The 12702-nt window shown below is 48.0% G+C and overlaps 9 protein-coding genes across 9 annotated transcripts; all 9 read right to left on the bottom strand.

The window, feature by feature from the left end:
• Positions 1-80: 80 nt before the first annotated feature.
• Positions 81-2843, bottom strand: TbgDal_III2410 (hypothetical protein, conserved; the record flags this gene model as incomplete). Its single annotated transcript, XM_011773894.1, has 1 exon — positions 81-2843. The coding sequence occupies one exon, from the start codon at positions 2841-2843 to the stop codon at positions 81-83; it is 2763 nt and encodes a 920-aa protein (XP_011772196.1).
• Positions 2844-3206: 363 nt separating this feature from the next.
• TbgDal_III2400 (hypothetical protein, conserved) lies at positions 3207-3587 on the bottom strand (the record flags this gene model as incomplete). Its single annotated transcript, XM_011773893.1, has 1 exon — positions 3207-3587. One exon carries the CDS (start codon positions 3585-3587, stop codon positions 3207-3209), a length of 381 nt encoding a protein of 126 aa, XP_011772195.1.
• Positions 3588-3979: 392 nt separating this feature from the next.
• TbgDal_III2390 (peroxisome assembly protein, putative) lies at positions 3980-4876 on the bottom strand (the record flags this gene model as incomplete). Its single annotated transcript, XM_011773892.1, has 1 exon — positions 3980-4876. The coding sequence occupies one exon, from the start codon at positions 4874-4876 to the stop codon at positions 3980-3982; it is 897 nt and encodes a 298-aa protein (XP_011772194.1).
• A 555-nt stretch (positions 4877-5431) lies between these two features.
• TbgDal_III2380 (hypothetical protein, conserved) lies at positions 5432-6355 on the bottom strand (the record flags this gene model as incomplete). The annotated part of the gene is made up of 1 exon (XM_011773891.1): positions 5432-6355. One exon carries the CDS (start codon positions 6353-6355, stop codon positions 5432-5434), a length of 924 nt encoding a protein of 307 aa, XP_011772193.1.
• Positions 6356-6725: 370 nt separating this feature from the next.
• On the bottom strand, positions 6726-8054 carry TbgDal_III2370 (hypothetical protein, conserved; the record flags this gene model as incomplete). Its single annotated transcript, XM_011773890.1, has 1 exon — positions 6726-8054. One exon carries the CDS (start codon positions 8052-8054, stop codon positions 6726-6728), a length of 1329 nt encoding a protein of 442 aa, XP_011772192.1.
• A 542-nt stretch (positions 8055-8596) lies between these two features.
• TbgDal_III2360 (hypothetical protein, conserved) lies at positions 8597-8917 on the bottom strand (the record flags this gene model as incomplete). Its single annotated transcript, XM_011773889.1, has 1 exon — positions 8597-8917. The coding sequence occupies one exon, from the start codon at positions 8915-8917 to the stop codon at positions 8597-8599; it is 321 nt and encodes a 106-aa protein (XP_011772191.1).
• Positions 8918-9429: 512 nt separating this feature from the next.
• TbgDal_III2350 (hypothetical protein, conserved) lies at positions 9430-9834 on the bottom strand (the record flags this gene model as incomplete). The annotated part of the gene is made up of 1 exon (XM_011773888.1): positions 9430-9834. One exon carries the CDS (start codon positions 9832-9834, stop codon positions 9430-9432), a length of 405 nt encoding a protein of 134 aa, XP_011772190.1.
• A 323-nt stretch (positions 9835-10157) lies between these two features.
• Positions 10158-11585, bottom strand: TbgDal_III2340 (hypothetical protein, conserved; the record flags this gene model as incomplete). The annotated part of the gene is made up of 1 exon (XM_011773887.1): positions 10158-11585. The coding sequence occupies one exon, from the start codon at positions 11583-11585 to the stop codon at positions 10158-10160; it is 1428 nt and encodes a 475-aa protein (XP_011772189.1).
• Positions 11586-11847: 262 nt separating this feature from the next.
• On the bottom strand, positions 11848-12369 carry TbgDal_III2330 (hypothetical protein, conserved; the record flags this gene model as incomplete). The annotated part of the gene is made up of 1 exon (XM_011773886.1): positions 11848-12369. One exon carries the CDS (start codon positions 12367-12369, stop codon positions 11848-11850), a length of 522 nt encoding a protein of 173 aa, XP_011772188.1.
• Positions 12370-12702: the final 333 nt, after the last annotated feature.

Below are 12702 nucleotides of genomic sequence, written 5' to 3'. Positions count from 1 at the left end.
AGCCCATCCCCCCCTCCCACACCCACCCTCTTGCCCAGGATTCAAATGTTGCCGGCATCACGCACATACGCGTCTTCAACTTATAAAATAGATGCAATAAATGCCGCAGCTCGCCGTAGGAAAAGAGGCCGTGGCGCACCTTTGCCCAAGAGCAATACGAGGGATGAAACATCTCCACCACATACGTTGCGCCATGCAACATAGTCGTCTAGAAGCTTAGCCGGGTCGGTATCGACATTTAGCAAGTCATCACCATTTGCCGCCATTACACCAAGGTGAATGTGAAGCACCGAGAGGACGTTTGCAACTGCAAGCCAACAGAAAAGTGCCAACACTCGCGGAAAGTTCGGCTCGCTCAGAAGGGCCAACTCACGAGTCTCCTCCATTTGCAATAATTCAGCTACGGGAAGGATTTGATCACTTCCACTGGCAACTGCGGTGCCCCCGTGCGTCGCTGCCATGTCAACGGCTTCAGCTAACCACGCCTTGATGTAGCCAAGAGCCACAGCCCCAAATTCCTCAGCAGATAATTCCCGCGATTCCTCCCCCTCAAATACACCATGTGACTTCAACAGCTGAGCAATAAATGTTTCGGCTAGTCGTCTAATAGAATGCACGCCAGAACGCAGCCGTTCCTCAAACAGAGAAGGTGGTGCTAACACATGTGACTCATCACGAAGCAGGGGGTGAAACTTCGATAATATCATGGTACATGCCTGAAACGTGATAACAAAGAAGTTCTCCTGCGACGTAAACTCCATGAACACGTCCTCACTACTAAGGTCCACCAGCAACTTCGTGTGCACGTATAAGTGGTCCACTTTTGCTTTCATCAACACAAATTGGTGAATGGGAATAAGATCGTCAGCGGAGCCAGACGCTGGTTGCGCATTCCTTTTGGGCAACAGTGCCAGAGGCCCATCATCAAGAGTTACACGTGCCAGACGTGTGGAAAGATCAATTTCCATAGACCACTGTGCAAGAATCTTGAGTTTGCTTCCATACGTCCACACACCACGGGCTAGACGCTCAATCCGGTTGACAGCGTCGGCGTACGGGTCGAAGAGCTCTTCCGAACTTTGCTGCCGCGCGAAACTCACTCCGAGGTCGTCAAGTGTGGTATGTTCACGCACTCTTTCCAACGCCTGAGTAAGCGCAATGTCCTCCACATCATACGCATGAACATAAAGGTTGAACAACACATTGTAGACGCTGCGAAGCGTTAAGTCAAGTAGCTTCCGCATGACGAATAAATGCGAACTTGGACTCGATAATGAAGAGTCGCCTAACATTTCCACTACCCACCGCTCTGTTGAGCGGACAAATGAAATAATGTCGGTAAGCGCAAGGTCCACATCACATGCCGTTATCCGTCGCCCCTTTATGTTGTGGATACAGCCGCCGTATGAGTTACGTACATAACACCAACCGAGTGGGTTCGACCCCCAGCCAGATCCTATTTCACTGCTGCTCCCACACGACCCATGAAGAAAGTAAAAGCAACGTTGAAAAACTTTTAGGGCGTTTCTTATTGCATCCTCATTGCTGCAGAAGTCGGCAAGAACCACCTGCTCCTCCTCTTCCGTGGTTGCGAGACCCAGTCGCTCACGGAAAGAAGCACACGCGGCATATTTCTGCTCCTTTGACTCGTCAGTGAGTCCTGAGAGCAGCGATTCCCAATGAAAGCATTGGAACCAACCGCGCGTATCCATATCTTGCCGACCACTCGCTTTATTGTCGTTGGAGGATGCCATGAACACACGCCCTTGCGTGGGGGAGAATAGATTCTTCCACTCAGCTGTTATGCGAGATCCACATGGAAGCGTCACATGTCCCTCGCCCAGGAAACGGCCCATTTCCCACACACCGTCAAATATAACGCCATCCCAACCCCGTGGTGGTCCCTGGCGTTTGTGACCACTTATTTCATAGTCCGTGCCGCTACAACCGCAGGATTCGGTGAAAGTATTTTTAAAACGATCCTCTATTCTCTGTTTAGCCGCCTCCGCAGCCTCGACGTGTTGATTTTCCACCTGTTCCTGCTGATACAAAAAGCCCACACCATCGGGAATTTTACTAGCCCTATTTCCCCACCTGCATGCGTGCACAAAAAGCGTGCCAGTGTCATGGAACCTACCTCGTTGAAACAATCCAATATAGCGGTCGCCATATTTTGTCACATAACAACCGAAACCCGACGGCATGTCGTTGTCCCATTGACCAAAGTAACGGTCACCCCCGCTATGGACAATTTCTCCCCAACGTTCACGCACTAAAGTCAGGCTGTGAACCCAAATGGAAAACTTCGACAAACGGCACCGCAAGGAGGAGGGAATATTTGCGGCCGCACTGTTATTTTGATGAGCGGACAAAAAACCGTTGTACCTTGTGCCATCACGGTAATCAACACGGGACTGACTCGTGAGGTCGGGACGGTTCATTTTCCACTTACACCATAATGCATATCGCTCCGTATTCAGCACACCGTACCCGTCACGGCAGCGGTTAACGAAACCACCTTCATAAAAATGTTTCCCCTCCCCCGAAAACAGCCTCCCGTTTCCATGAGGCACCTCAATGGAACCTGAACGAGTCACTTCCCCGAAATACTTATCATTGAAATCTACGTTTAGTTCCTTATATTGCCGTTCATTGGGTGCAGAGGTTGCGGTTGAGGCACCGCAATGTTCCTTCATTGCCATAGTCATGGCAGAGGAAAAAGGAGGCACAACGGGAGTGTTTTTCATTATGTTCCAGCTCTTCAGAGACGGTGAATGAAGGAGCGGGTTCTCACTCTTTAAAGAATCGAACTCAGTTTCAGACTCACTGTTGCATCGTTTCATGAACTCACTTCCCTCTCTCTTTTTTTCCTTTTTGAATCTCAGCTGGTCCGCTCCAACTATATCGCTGCTTGGAGCACGATGAGAAGTTAAAATAAGGGACCGAAGGGTAGCGTAAAGCAAAGAAAAGGAAGGAACAGAGAAGAAAGAGGAGCCTTTAGTTGCGTGGCACCCTTCCCCCTTCCTACAAAGAAAGGCGTGGGGATGAAGGGGCGGAATCTAATAATAATAATAATAACAACAGGGAAGCTTAGCGCACGGGCAAGTTCACTCATTAGATAAAATGAAAGCATCATCTTTACAACCTCACTTACAGCTCGTTTCCATGCATAAGTCGCGGGTTCGCATAACGGCAAGGTTCCTCCTTCAATTTCGCTTTTTCTCTCCTTTTGACTCGAGCTCGTCAATTATTTTCTGCTTCGCCTCGTCACGCAACTGTTCCAGCGTTTCGTAATATTTCTTCACTTCGTTTTCATCGCACCATCGCTGATCCGGATCTTCGTTTTGGTACCAATTTGGGCCCCAGACAATAAGCGACACTCCGCACGCCGCCGCTACAGCAAAAAATGCCGTGTGAACGTTTCCAATGAAGTAACCGCACACTGTCGCGACAAAAACGGTAGTGAGCATAAGGTGGCTGATCCTCGTTGCCGCAGCACGCTGATCTGTTAAAGACATGGGTGATGAGAGCCCCGCAATCCACCGTGTGAGAGGGTGCACCGACTGCACTTCCTTTGCACCAGCCATTTGAGCTTTGAACAAATTCGAATGCTACGAAGCTGGCAACGAAAAAAAAAGTTTTTACACACGCTTTTCTTTTTCTTACTTAATATTATTGTAATTGTTATCACACGGGTGAATTGATAAGGCACAAAAGAAAGTAAAGAGCAAGGGAGCTTATGACAATCGCTACTGTATTCAGTTTGGAAAGGAACAAGTGACAATCCCGTACATACACATACAAAGAACGTGTACGCCGTGTGAGAAATGTACGGTCAATTACTGTAACCGACAAACAAAGGGATGGAAGTGAGGGATACACACACACACACATATATATATATATGCAGGGAAAAGACGCGGAGGTGGAACCTTGCGTACCAACTGCACCTGCCACTTCTTCCTCCTCTGCCGTCAGTCTACGACGCACCGCTGTCGCCATCCGCAACCGGGGGCTCCTTCGCCACATAGAAATAGAGCGGGACCAACGAGTTTACTGTTATTTGCCGTCTGCAAAAAGGACAAATGGCTCCCTGTGTGTTCGACTTAATCCACTCTGAAAGGCAGCGCCAGCAGAAAATATGGCCGCAGAGAGTTGCCGTGGGCTGCTTACGGTTCCCAAGACAAAGCATGCATTTACCAGGCACTGACGCATGCTCATCCGCCGTGTCTGAATCATCCTCTCCGCGACCTGCAGCTCCGCCCTCCTCATTTTGTTCACCCGCGCCACGATTCCCCCGCCATTCTGCCACAGCCCGCCAGAGCCGAATCAACAGCTCGAGCATTAACACAAATCCTAGTTTAAGATATGTACGGGGGGCACCTTCACCATTTTGAAGGGCACCCGAAGGCACAAGGCTGAGATAACGCACTCTGAGGAAACGGTGGGCAAGAGTACCGTATGTTTCAAGCAGCATCAACATCATCAAAGTACATTTGCTCACATTCGATACGACATCGTGTGGTGGGAGCCGGGGGAATAAACGCACTGCAAATTGAAAAACTACCGCTGGTTCCAAAGCGAGAAATGTTGCGAGAAGCAGCTTTCTCCGCATGCCGACCAGCCGAGGTGGGTTACTACCCGTCACTGGTAAGAGGTCACAGAATTCTTGTCCCAACGTCTGCCCACGCAGCAGCGCAAACGCCACATAAATCCCCTTTGCTAAGTAACAGAGTTGCGCATCGTAGCAATTGGTGGTGTGTGCGCCGAAGAGAGCAGTGACTATATTTGTGATTTGCCGATTCAGATGCGTGCTGATGATGTGATCATCCTTGTACAACGAGCGCAGAAGGTACGGTGCAGTGGCCGGTTGCATTTTTCTGATGTGTGCGCCACGTTATTAAAGCCACAACACTCTTTGGCCGAGTTCCCTTACACACTGTAAAATATGTGATACACTTCTACTTCCTTTGTTCTCCTTTATTTATTGATATGTATATATATTTTTTGTTGTATTGAAATCACAAACACCTCTCCAAAGTGTAACATACACAAGAATATTAATCCAAAGACAACAAGTGAAAGGAATGAAAGAAAAAAGATGTAAAGAGTCAATTCAATAGGCAGATGAGGCGTGTGTGTGTTTGTGTGACATCAAAGGTAAAAGTAAAAATAGGTTGTTGAGGGGGGGGGGGCAAAACCGGAAAATGGAAAAGAGAGGGGTGTGCAAGACCAGCAAAACTAAATAAAAATCGACAGGTCCGTCCATAACCATGGTTACGAGGAACGGAAGTCGTCGACTGTTGGGTTTCTTGAAGCAAAACCCTCAACGGATAAACAAGCGCAGGCCCAAATCAGTGGTTTCGGCAGGGCATATGACGTGTGTAGATACACGTCTAACATCTAGTGGGTAGCCTAAGGAAAAAATGGATCACACCTCCGCCTCTTCAACCATCACGACGGCCGTAGCGAGTGGCGTTAAACTGCTAACACCTTCCTGGAAAATCGACGGTGGGATAGGAGAACAAAGTGAGGCTTTTACGTTAGCCACACACCCACCACGGCTGAAGTAGTGCACCGAAACGCCATCACAGTTCAGTTCCTCGCCAGTGGTCATGTTCTTTGTCACCAGCATCGCATGGTACACCGCCAATGGTGCTACAAAAGCGCACGAAATGAGAGCAACTAATGAAATTGTTGGTTCAATGTAGTGCGTTTCCCCAAACGCTGAAACAAACATGCTCTTCTCGGTGCAGAACACGGTGCCACAGAGTCGCGCAACCCGAATTGCGATCCCCCAAACCCCACTGACTAAAACTGTTAAGGAAAGGCAGGTCACAGACCACAAAAAGAACCAATAGAAGCGGTAGTTGCGCTCCCCTACGCATGTACCAACCCAAGGACAATGATGATCGCGTCGTAAGATGCAAACGCCGCAGTAACTACAGTGAACTGCACGTAGAGGCCGAAACTGATTACAGGTATAACACCATTTGCAACGCAGCAAGGCGCTTTCTTCCTCACCATTTTTATTAATAAACGTAACGAGTTCCGCATCCTTTCCTTTTGACACCCCATTCTTTGTATCGCGCTCCATTTCCTCACGAGTACGCCATGGGCAAATTCCCGGATCTGATGTGGAGCAGAGCCACATGAATCCTAGAGACAGAAAGGCTGAGGTACCACACAAAATTCGTAACATCAGCATATTGTTAAGCGCGATAGAAGCAGTAGACACAGCGATAATGGAAAGAAAACATGAAGCTGCGAAAATATAGTTGGGTCCCACACAAAATGCACCATTGCGCCAAACTCGGATGGCGCCAGCACGTTTGGGGGAAAGAAAGCTGAGCATGAGACCCTACACTATAGCGCCACAGAAACGTTGAAGTTGTTGTTCTATTTTCCAAATCTCATCCGACGATGATTCTTTTGCACTACAAGGCTAACATTAAAGGCAAAAGGGTTATGGTAAGACCATGCACTACAATCAACAAACAAAATACAACATAGCCGTTTGAAAAAACATATTCAAACACAAAAATGGAGTGAGGGAGATGTGAGTGACGCACTTTAGAACTTCAAATATGTCCTCAAACACACACACACACACACACACCTAAGCACACAACGGCACCGGCACCTCGTACACATGCACGGGGACCTCTGCTCGTTTGAAGGGTGTGCTTCCTTCCCTTATTAACAAAAAGAAGTTTAGATGTGATTCATTCCCCAACAAGGCTGTAATAATTACAGAAATGCTCGCCCATGTGGTCGCGGTCGATCCACTCCAATGGAAACACCCTTCTCACGCGAAACCCCAATTTAACTAAGCTAGCCTCCAGATTAACTATCTGGTTCACTGTCCACGGTAAGCAAATAACATACGGCTTCAGCTCTTTCTTATCCTCTCCTAATTGTGCTCGTTCTTGTTCCACAGTTACTTTTTCAATTAGCTCCCTCAATCGACCCCAACCCACCCGCGCCTCCCCTTTTGACGCAGAGGAGAATGTGGGCCAATAAATACACTTGACTTCAAATGGAATTAGAAGGTGCTGCAAGTAAGCCGACCAACTCAATTCTGTGCCTGCAGGGTACAAAAACGGTGGCTCACGCGAGTCACGAAGAATGTCGAGAAAGCGATGATGCACACCAAGGGCGGGGAATGTGTCATCACGCAGGGGAAACAGGGATGCAGGGGCAATACGATCAATATACTCAAATGACACCCCCTCCATGAGAACAGCATCGCATAGCCCCACCGTCTTTCCCAGTGCAGCAAAAAACGACTTTGTCCCAACCTGTGGGCAGGGGACCGCTAGAACAATGATATTCTCATCCTTAGAAACAAGTTCAGCTATTTTTAATTCATACTTTACCCGGCCATCCTCAGCGACACGCATCACACAGGGAGGTGGCAACAAACTTCGATACGCCGGAGGCACCTCCGCTACGGTGTGCTGCTCAGTTATCTCACGGAACCACTCCATCACCTCCGTGCGACACATGCCCGACCAGTGTACCAGGTATACGTACACGAAACGATCCACATTTACCATAACGATAAGAAGAAGTAAAAGTATAACAATCAAAAGGGCCCCAACACGCACCATACGTTGGTAAGCCGTGGCTACGTGAAAAACGTCCAGTACCTCCTTTACAAACTTTTCTCGGAGCACAAGATTTGCAGCGCATCTACCCGCTCCCGTCCTCAATACTAACTGCTCCTGCGCATTCATCCACCGCACAATTTTGTTAAACTCCTCTTCCACAGCCCGGTTGAGAAGCCAAGAGCGTTTCCCAAAGAAGCCACGGATCCCATTTATCTGTCGTATCAGCAAAACATGTCGGATTATCGGAAGCTGTAACCATGGGGACCCCGGTAGCGTTGTGTAATTGTTAAGGACGTCTTCGATATCCTCCTTCGGTATGTATTTCCGATGCTTGTGGCGCCTCGCTATCACATATATCTGGGCGTAAAGAATTCGGGAAGACTTGTCGAATCGCAATTTCTTTGGGAAGGTTTGCCTGTAAACATCGCGTAATATTTTCATGAAGGGCCGTATCACATTCAGCTACGTGGGCTTCCAAACACAAACGATATGTGCCAGCCACTAAATACAAAGAAAATAACAAAACAAACAAAGTTCTGTGCCGATGCCACCACCAGGAGTGGGATATGAATCAAATGGCGTCGGGTGAGCTTTTTTTTTTTTAGAGATACAAAAAGCCCCCAATGGTCTTGAGTATTACGAAAACACAGAACAAAAAAGAAAAAAAAAGGTGAAAAAAAAATTCAAGACAATTTTGTGGCATGCAGTTTAGTCGGACACCAACACAAATAAAAGAGGCTAAACTAGGATAAAATACCCAAGATATGACACTAATATACACCATTGCATGCCCAGCTGACGACAAACGCGTGCCATCCGTCCTGTCAAGCAAATCAAAACACACAAAAAGACAAAACAAACTCGTGGGTGTCGAACGCTCACATATTCTTCAGGCGGAAAAGCCCCAAATGTACATGTTTCGATTGGAATTTTTTTGTTTTGACATTCAGCCGGTGTCTCTTATTAGTTATGATTTAATTGCCTCATTGCCGTGTTGCCCCTGGCACAGCGCCCCGCAGCAGAAGTGGCGCCGGCGGCTCCGTTACCCCTTGAGGTTTACTGTCAGACATAAACCTTCCCGTTTTGGGATTAAAGCCGGGTGGCAACTCATACGGATCCACCCACTTTTCCCGCACTGCTTCAAGCTTTGCGCTGTAAAACGAAACCAAAACCATTACGGGCGTAACAACTGCCATAAACATAAGCGCACTACTCAATTTGTTCACTTTCAATGTATTGCGTATGTGCCGATGGGCCTTCGGTGAATCTGCATCGGCTAGTAGCCCATGCGCATTTTTTTCCATATGCGTTTGCTATGCTATAAAAAGGCAAAGAGGATGATGAAGGTCCGCAACATTATAACGGGGAAAGTGGGGGCTATATAAACCAAAGGTCAAGCGCTAAAAGGTAAAAGAAAAAAAAAAGAAACACATGCAAATCGAGTGTGGTGTCCCCCAAACTTCGCAAACAACAATAAGCCCTTCAATTGTTCGGCTTCCGGTAAAGCCAAAGCAGATTGTTGTCTGCCTAATGGTAGTCCATTTGTGGTACGCCAAGAGCTCCACACACGCCTTCTATGAGCCAGACAACAAACCATATATAAAGGCTGAAATGTGATCAAAAGGAAAAAAAAAAGGGAAAAGGGAGGGGAAACTTGACATGAAACAAACTAAATTTAAAAATAAAAATATATATATATATATATATATATAAAGAAACAACTACGTACGCTAGAACCAACGACTAAATAGGTACTTGCACCCGCACAGCAAAACCTGCTTTCCCCTGATTCCCTCCATATGCTGGCTTCATGGTTTTATTTGCTTCGGTATGTCTGGATCTCGCCAACATTAGTTTCACCCCCAATGTTGTAGTGTTTGAGTCCTAAATACTCCCACCACCCATTCTTGCGCTGCGTCATGTAGAGGTCGTAATCCTTCTCGTTACGTCGGGTCCAAATGGACTTGCTCGCCCGCTCTAACCAGTTCTTACCGGCCACGTAGTTTACATAAAATGGTCCCAAGTACGAAGGCGCTATAACAATTGTTCCGATGACTACCGAAAAGCACACCATTAGGCGCCGCGCAGAGCGGAACCCCGCTCGCTGAATGCTTTTCGTCATCTTACGTTTGGGGTGGAAAAAATTTTCATTTGTTGCAGCACCTCCCGCCGTTTCATACCCTTCCGGACGGGGCGGCGTGCCCGGTGCCTTGTTGTTCATCCTTAACTCGCTCCACGAAGTACAAAGGCGAGGGAAAAGGAAGAAAAATATACGCAGATGAACATGTACCTGTGGGAGCGAACATATGTGATAAATTCACACAAAATGCGGTGCACCGCTCCATGGGAGTAGGGAGAGGGGAGGTACGTGGGAGAGAAAGATAACAAAAATGAAAGTGGCACAATATAGTAAAAATTATACAAAATAGACAGCAAACAGAACAGATAAACGTAAAACAAACAAACGAACAATAACAACAAACAAACTAGGATATAGTAAGGGATCAAAACCGAGGACCTCATGCTCTTAAGAGAGAACCGCCTCTAGGTTGAACAAAAAAAATAAGCGGTAAGTTGGAGACCGCATAATGATGTGAATAGTACAAAGAAAACGGAGCTTAATTCGGTGGTGGAGAGACCAAATTTATTGCACAAATATCCATTGATGGTCTCTTCTTGTCTCCACCACACCCGCAACGCCACGCAGCTCTTGGAAACACCGCGGCGACCGCTGCGGAAGTGGGTTGTGGCACTGCTACAATTCACGACCTCCTCACCGCCACCTTCAGCTCTGGCGGCACCGCCAGCGTGGTAAAAAATGCAACGCCGCATGTGGCCCGTGATACTTCCGTTCGATCCCAAGCGCGCAACGTGCTCAAGAGTCGTTCGCGCAGGTGTAAATCGCTCTCGGCGCAAAGGAGCCACTTGAATTCTTAGTCCACTTTCTTTTACCACAGCGTTTCCTGAAAGTGTTATTTTGCCACACAAAATCCACTCATCGACTGTGTGTCCACCGCTTCCGACTGGAGACTCAACAAGGGCGGTAATCGTTACGTCCACACGAGACACCGCCTCATTGGAGAAGGTGAGGCTACAGTCAGTGAAAGTGACGCGGGACGAGAGGCTGCAGTGAAGCCGCTCTTCCACGCTGAGTTCAGTAAAGATGTTCGTTGATGTTTCCAGTAGCAATTCTGCTGACTGTGCAGAGGAAAAGACACGGTGCAGTTCAAAGTGCGAGTGTCCATCTGTCTCTGAATAGTGCACGAGACCACTGAGCCCAACGCTCGGCAGGTAACAAGATGACACTAATCTTGTGTCGCCCGCGGCCGACTTCTGAGGTAAGCGTAGGGTCGTTATGCGAGTGGGTTGTGCACTTGTGGGAGACTCATCGGCCTCGATCAGCACTGCCGTTGTTTTCCCATCGGCCGCAAGAACGTAAAGCAAATGTTGAGGCGTATCTGGGACGCTGATAGGCAAATGCCAGCCCCGCGCTGCACCAAGCGAAAGGACCGGTTCGTCCACCACTGTCTCCAGTGTCCCTTCCCGCCAGTGGGCAACCACGGCACGAAGAGTTGCGGAGGACCACCCGCTGCAGATATAAAAGAACCTTATAGTTCTAGGTGATGTCTGTAATGCAACAGAAGCAGCGTCAGGTGCAGACGATGGCATTGAAACGGGTTTACATCGTGTGGCTACATGGCCAAGAGCAACAAGGGAAGGTTCTGCATGCTCTGAGTGTGTCATGTTTTCAGTCTGTAATAGTGTAGCAACACGAAAGCCCAACTCACTTGCGTCACGGACCACGTACCAATCCAACAGCTTCTTCATTACACTGCCATTTATAACATCTGTTTTTCGTGTCGTCATGCTGGATCTGAAGTACAGCGGATGATCCAGCGCTTCGAGAAGTGGTGCGGCTTGCGGGTGTACGTGCGGGAAAAGGAGATAGCATAGTAAGACGAAGTGAATCATGGCGAATGATCACGCGTGCACTAATCGCCTTGCTCTGTTGACGTTACTTGTGCTAAATAAAGCAAAGACAGAGGAATGTTGATAAAAATAGGGAGGATACAAACCACACACCACACCGGATAGCAGCGGGGGTTGACGGGTCTTCACGCAACTTCGGAGCGCTTTCCCCACAAATAGATCAACCAACAAAAGAATAAAATCGACTTGGAAACGCTGGGGATGACCACAGTTCGGGTCGGTATCCCCCCCTGTTAATCTTTTTCTACCGTTTCCGCTTCAATTTCTCGCACAGAACCTTTTCACAGCAAGCGGGTTCCATGCAATACCACTTAGTAGTAGACAACGAGATATACTCTTTGAGCGTTTTATCAACTATACCCAAGCACGCACAATGGTACCAGCTGTGGCATGCGCAACAACGTACAACCCCGTCGGTACCCTCCGTAACACTAGCAGGACAGCACTTCAGCGTGTTTGGTGGGAAATGACCGGCGGCAGATTTGGAAATGTACCTCTCCCCACACTGTTTGCAGAGGTAAGTCCCCCCTTTAGGGATTTTTTTTGTTGTGTAAACCTTTTCGCAGCCGCCACACAACGTTCCGTTGGGGTTTGATCCATTTTCTTTCGGTGTCTTGATGATCGCTGCCTTGCCACCGCCGTTCTCAGTGTCCGGTTCCTCTTTTACGGTCACCTTTGTCGCCAGCTCCAATGCTTGGTTTATCCGGCTATTCTTCCCGTCAAGGACGCTGTGGAAAGGGGAGAAGACCCCTACCGCCGGATCCATATGTTGAAGGGAGAAAGTCTACGATATTCTAAAGAGTAATTCGGGAGCGAGGATGGAGGGCAACAAAACGCAAAAAAAAAAATTAATAATAACCAAAGATGCGGACGGTGAGAAAAATAAAGGGGCAGAGGGACCATAGAGGGCTGGTCACTTTATTTGAGAAATTCAAAAAAGCGAGTAAGCACTCGCAAGTTGCCTACTACATTCAAGCCGGAGAAGCCTGTGGTTCTGCCTTTGCATAGATCAAAGTAAAAGAAAAGGATATTCAACACCGAACTGCGGGATTACGCGCAATACCACCTCAGCAAACACACACGCGGAGTCGGAAGAAGT

The sequence above is a fragment of the Trypanosoma brucei genome, chromosome 3 (assembly GCF_000210295.1).
Source record: "Trypanosoma brucei gambiense DAL972 chromosome 3, complete sequence".
Lineage (NCBI taxonomy): Eukaryota > Euglenozoa > Kinetoplastea > Trypanosomatida > Trypanosomatidae > Trypanosoma > Trypanosoma brucei.
This window is presented reverse-complemented; position numbering and strand designations above follow the sequence as displayed.